Source organism: Odocoileus virginianus, unplaced genomic scaffold (genome assembly GCF_023699985.2).
Source record: "Odocoileus virginianus isolate 20LAN1187 ecotype Illinois unplaced genomic scaffold, Ovbor_1.2 Unplaced_Scaffold_19, whole genome shotgun sequence".
Taxonomy (NCBI): domain Eukaryota; kingdom Metazoa; phylum Chordata; class Mammalia; order Artiodactyla; family Cervidae; genus Odocoileus; species Odocoileus virginianus.
In genome coordinates this window covers 31,257-34,380 of record NW_027224281.1, presented here as the reverse complement: position 1 = coordinate 34,380, position 3,124 = coordinate 31,257, and the positions used below count along the sequence as shown (strand labels likewise).

General features: G+C 41.6%; 1 protein-coding gene across 1 annotated transcript; it reads left to right on the top strand.

Annotated features, from left to right (window-relative positions):
- The first annotated feature begins 1,035 nt into the window (after positions 1 to 1,035).
- On the top strand, positions 1,036 to 1,998 carry LOC110147727 (olfactory receptor 8A1-like). Its single transcript, XM_020909399.2, has one exon. It carries the CDS (start codon positions 1,039 to 1,041, stop codon positions 1,996 to 1,998), a length of 960 nt encoding a protein of 319 aa, XP_020765058.2. The 5' UTR covers positions 1,036 to 1,038.
- The last annotated feature ends 1,126 nt before the right edge of the window (positions 1,999 to 3,124 follow it).

The following is a 3,124-nucleotide window of genomic DNA, read 5'->3' as shown; positions in this document are numbered from 1 at the left end:
TAGCGTGTGAGATGAGTGCAACTGTGCAGTAGTTTGAACATACTTTGGCATTGCCTTTCAGAAACAGCACTCAATAACCAGAAAATCCCCGTAAGTTAAAATTAATGTAAGTAGAAACATTACATCATTATTTTTTTAATCTCATCAGGTGATATATATGTGTAAACAGAACTAAGAATAACTGTCCTAAGACCTTAGGTTCAGTGAAAAATTATGACAAATTCCAGATACCTAATGAAAATGTGCATTTGTATAGCAACAGAATATTTGGAAAATAATGAGCTGGCGAATAGTTTGTTTGGGTTTTCCACAACATCTTACAGAAAACCCTGAACAAATTTTTTAGCCAACCCCATATTTCATGTATATTTTTCCATTATATTTTTAACTTTTGAAATTGATACTCTAACTCCATATAATCTCAAATGTGGAAACTGATTTGTCACTCAGTAATTGGAAAGGCTCTATCAATCCACACTATCTGGATTTGAGATAAGGTGACCTCGTGCTTTCATTTCCTGGGGAGTATTTTGGGATTGCAGAGATGGTAAGGGACTTTCTCTTTCTGGAGCAAAATTTAACTCTGGACTCATAAATAAAACACACTTGTAGTTACCTCCAGGGTACTTGGATAACATGAGAGTGGAAAGGCTCTATAGGGGCCCCTATTTTCTCCAACTTCATATTCTTCAAACCATGCCATAATTGTAGGAATCCTAGAAAACATTAGATGGTTGGAAGAGACAAACAATTAGAAAAAAATGAGTTCAAGATTACTCAAGAACAGAAACTGATACCTAGCCACACCAGAAATGTTCATACATGGCTTTTTCTAAGTATCTCCAGGGGCTGCTGCACCAATGTTCAGCATCCTTAAATAAAATGACTTGGTACAATGAAGTCTGTCAGCCCTCTATGTCCTGGATCCATGGTTAATTGAATCCTGGAATGTGTAACTGGTGGACACCAAGGGCTGACTATATATACATTTTATAAGTTCTTATTTCTTTTCTCCACAGAGCTCCCAAACAGAGGAGAATGGCTGCAGAAAACCACTCCACAGTGACAGAGTTCATTCTTGGAGGTTTAACAAATCAACCAGAGCTCCAGCTCCCCCTCTTCTTCCTCTTCCTTGGGATCTACTCTGTCACCATGGTAGGGAACCTGGGCGTGATAACACTGATTTGTCTGAATGCTCAGCTTCACACCCCCATGTACTATTTCCTCAGCAACCTGTCCTTCGTGGATCTCTGCTACTCCTCTGTCATCACCCCTAAGATGCTGGTGAACTTTGTGTCAGAGAAGAACATCATCTCCTATGCAGGGTGCATGTCCCAGCTCTACTTCTTCCTGGTGTTTGTCATTGCTGAGTGTTACATGCTGACAGTGATGGCCTATGACCGCTATGTTGCCATCTGCAGACCTTTGCTTTACAACATCATCATGTCTCATCGAGTCTGCTCCCTCCTGGTGGCTGGGGTCTATACCATGGGGCTCATTGGCTCAACCATAGAGACTGGCCTCATGTTAAAACTATCCTATTGTGAGCACCTCATCAGTTATTACTTCTGTGATGTTGTCCCACTCATGAAGCTCTCCTGCTCCAGCACCTATCATATTGAGATAACAACTTTCTTTTTGGCTGGATTTAACATCATAGTCACCAGTTTAACAATCTTCATTTCCTATGCTTTTATTCTCTCCAGCATTCTCCATATCCACTCCACAGAGGGAAGGTCCAAAGCCTTCAGTACATGCAGCTCCCATCTTGCAGCTGTGGGATTGTTTTATGGATCTACCACATTCTTGTACTTAAAACCCCCCACAGGCAGTTCCCTGGCCCAGGAGAATGTGGTCTCCCTGTTCTACACCACAGGGATACCCATGCTGAACCCCCTAATCTACAGCTTGAGAAATAAGGAAGTGAAGGCTGCCATGCAGAAAACACTAAGGAGAAAACTCTTTGGGTGCAAATGTAATTATTCTTTTTCAGGTTGAAAATTGGCTAGAGAAATATAGAGGAGAAGCCCTGTGAAAACTTACATATGTATAATGGAAGAACAACCACTTGTCAACATGACTTATTGAATGTATTTGCTAACTTTTTCCTATTCGCTTTCTCCCTCTCACATCTCTCATGTCTTACTCAGCTTGAATCTTTCTGGTTTCAAGTGGTGTTCTGTTTTTGTTTTATTTTGTTTTGCTTTGTTTTGTTGAGACCAGTTATTTGGTTGGCTGGTTTATTTATGCTTTCAGTTCAGTTCAGTGGCTCAGTCATATCCAACTGTTTGCAACCACATGAATCTCAACATGCCAAGCCTCGCTGTCCATCACCAGCTCCCAGAGTTTACCCAAACTCACGTCCATCGAGTTGGTGATGCCATCCAGCTATCTCATCCTCTGTCATCCCCTTCTCCTCCTGCCCCCAATCCCTCCAAGCATCAGGGTCTTTTCCAATGAGTCAACTCTTCGCATGAGGTGGCCAAAGTATTGGAGTTTCAGCTTCAGCATCAGTCCTTCCAATGAACACCCAGGACTGATCTCCTTTAGGATGGACTGGTTGGATCTCCTTGCAATCCAAGGGACTCTTCAAGAGTCTTTTCCAACACCACAGTTCAAAAGCATCAATTCTTCAGCGCTCAGCTTTCTTCACAGTCCAGCTCTCACATCCATACATGACCACTGGAAAAACCATAGCCTTGACTAGACGGACCTTTGTTGGCAAAGTAATGTCTCTGCTTTTTAATATGCTATCTAGGTTGGTCATAACTTTCCTTCCAAGGAGTAAGTGTCTTAATTTCATGGCTGCAATCACCATCTGCAGTGATTTTGGAGCCCAAAAAAATAAAGTCTGACACTGTTTTCACTGTTTCCCCATCTGTTTGCCATGAAGTGATGGGACCAGATGCCATGATCTTAGTTTTCTGAATGTTGAGCTTTAAGCCAACTTTTTTACTCTCCTTTTTCACTTTCATCAAGAAGCTTTTTAGTTCTTCTTCACTTTCTGCCATAAGGGTGGTGTCATCTGCATATCTGAGGTTATTGATATTTCTCCTAGCAGTCTTGATTCCAGCTTGTGCTTCTTCCAGCCCAGCGTTTCTCATGATGTACTCTGCATAGAAGT

What these genes read in the sequence shown, in the direction of transcription:
- LOC110147727 (XM_020909399.2), top strand. Translation starts at nt 1,039, where the DNA reads ATGGCTGCAGAAAACCACTCCACAGTGACAGAGTTCATTCTTGGAGGT.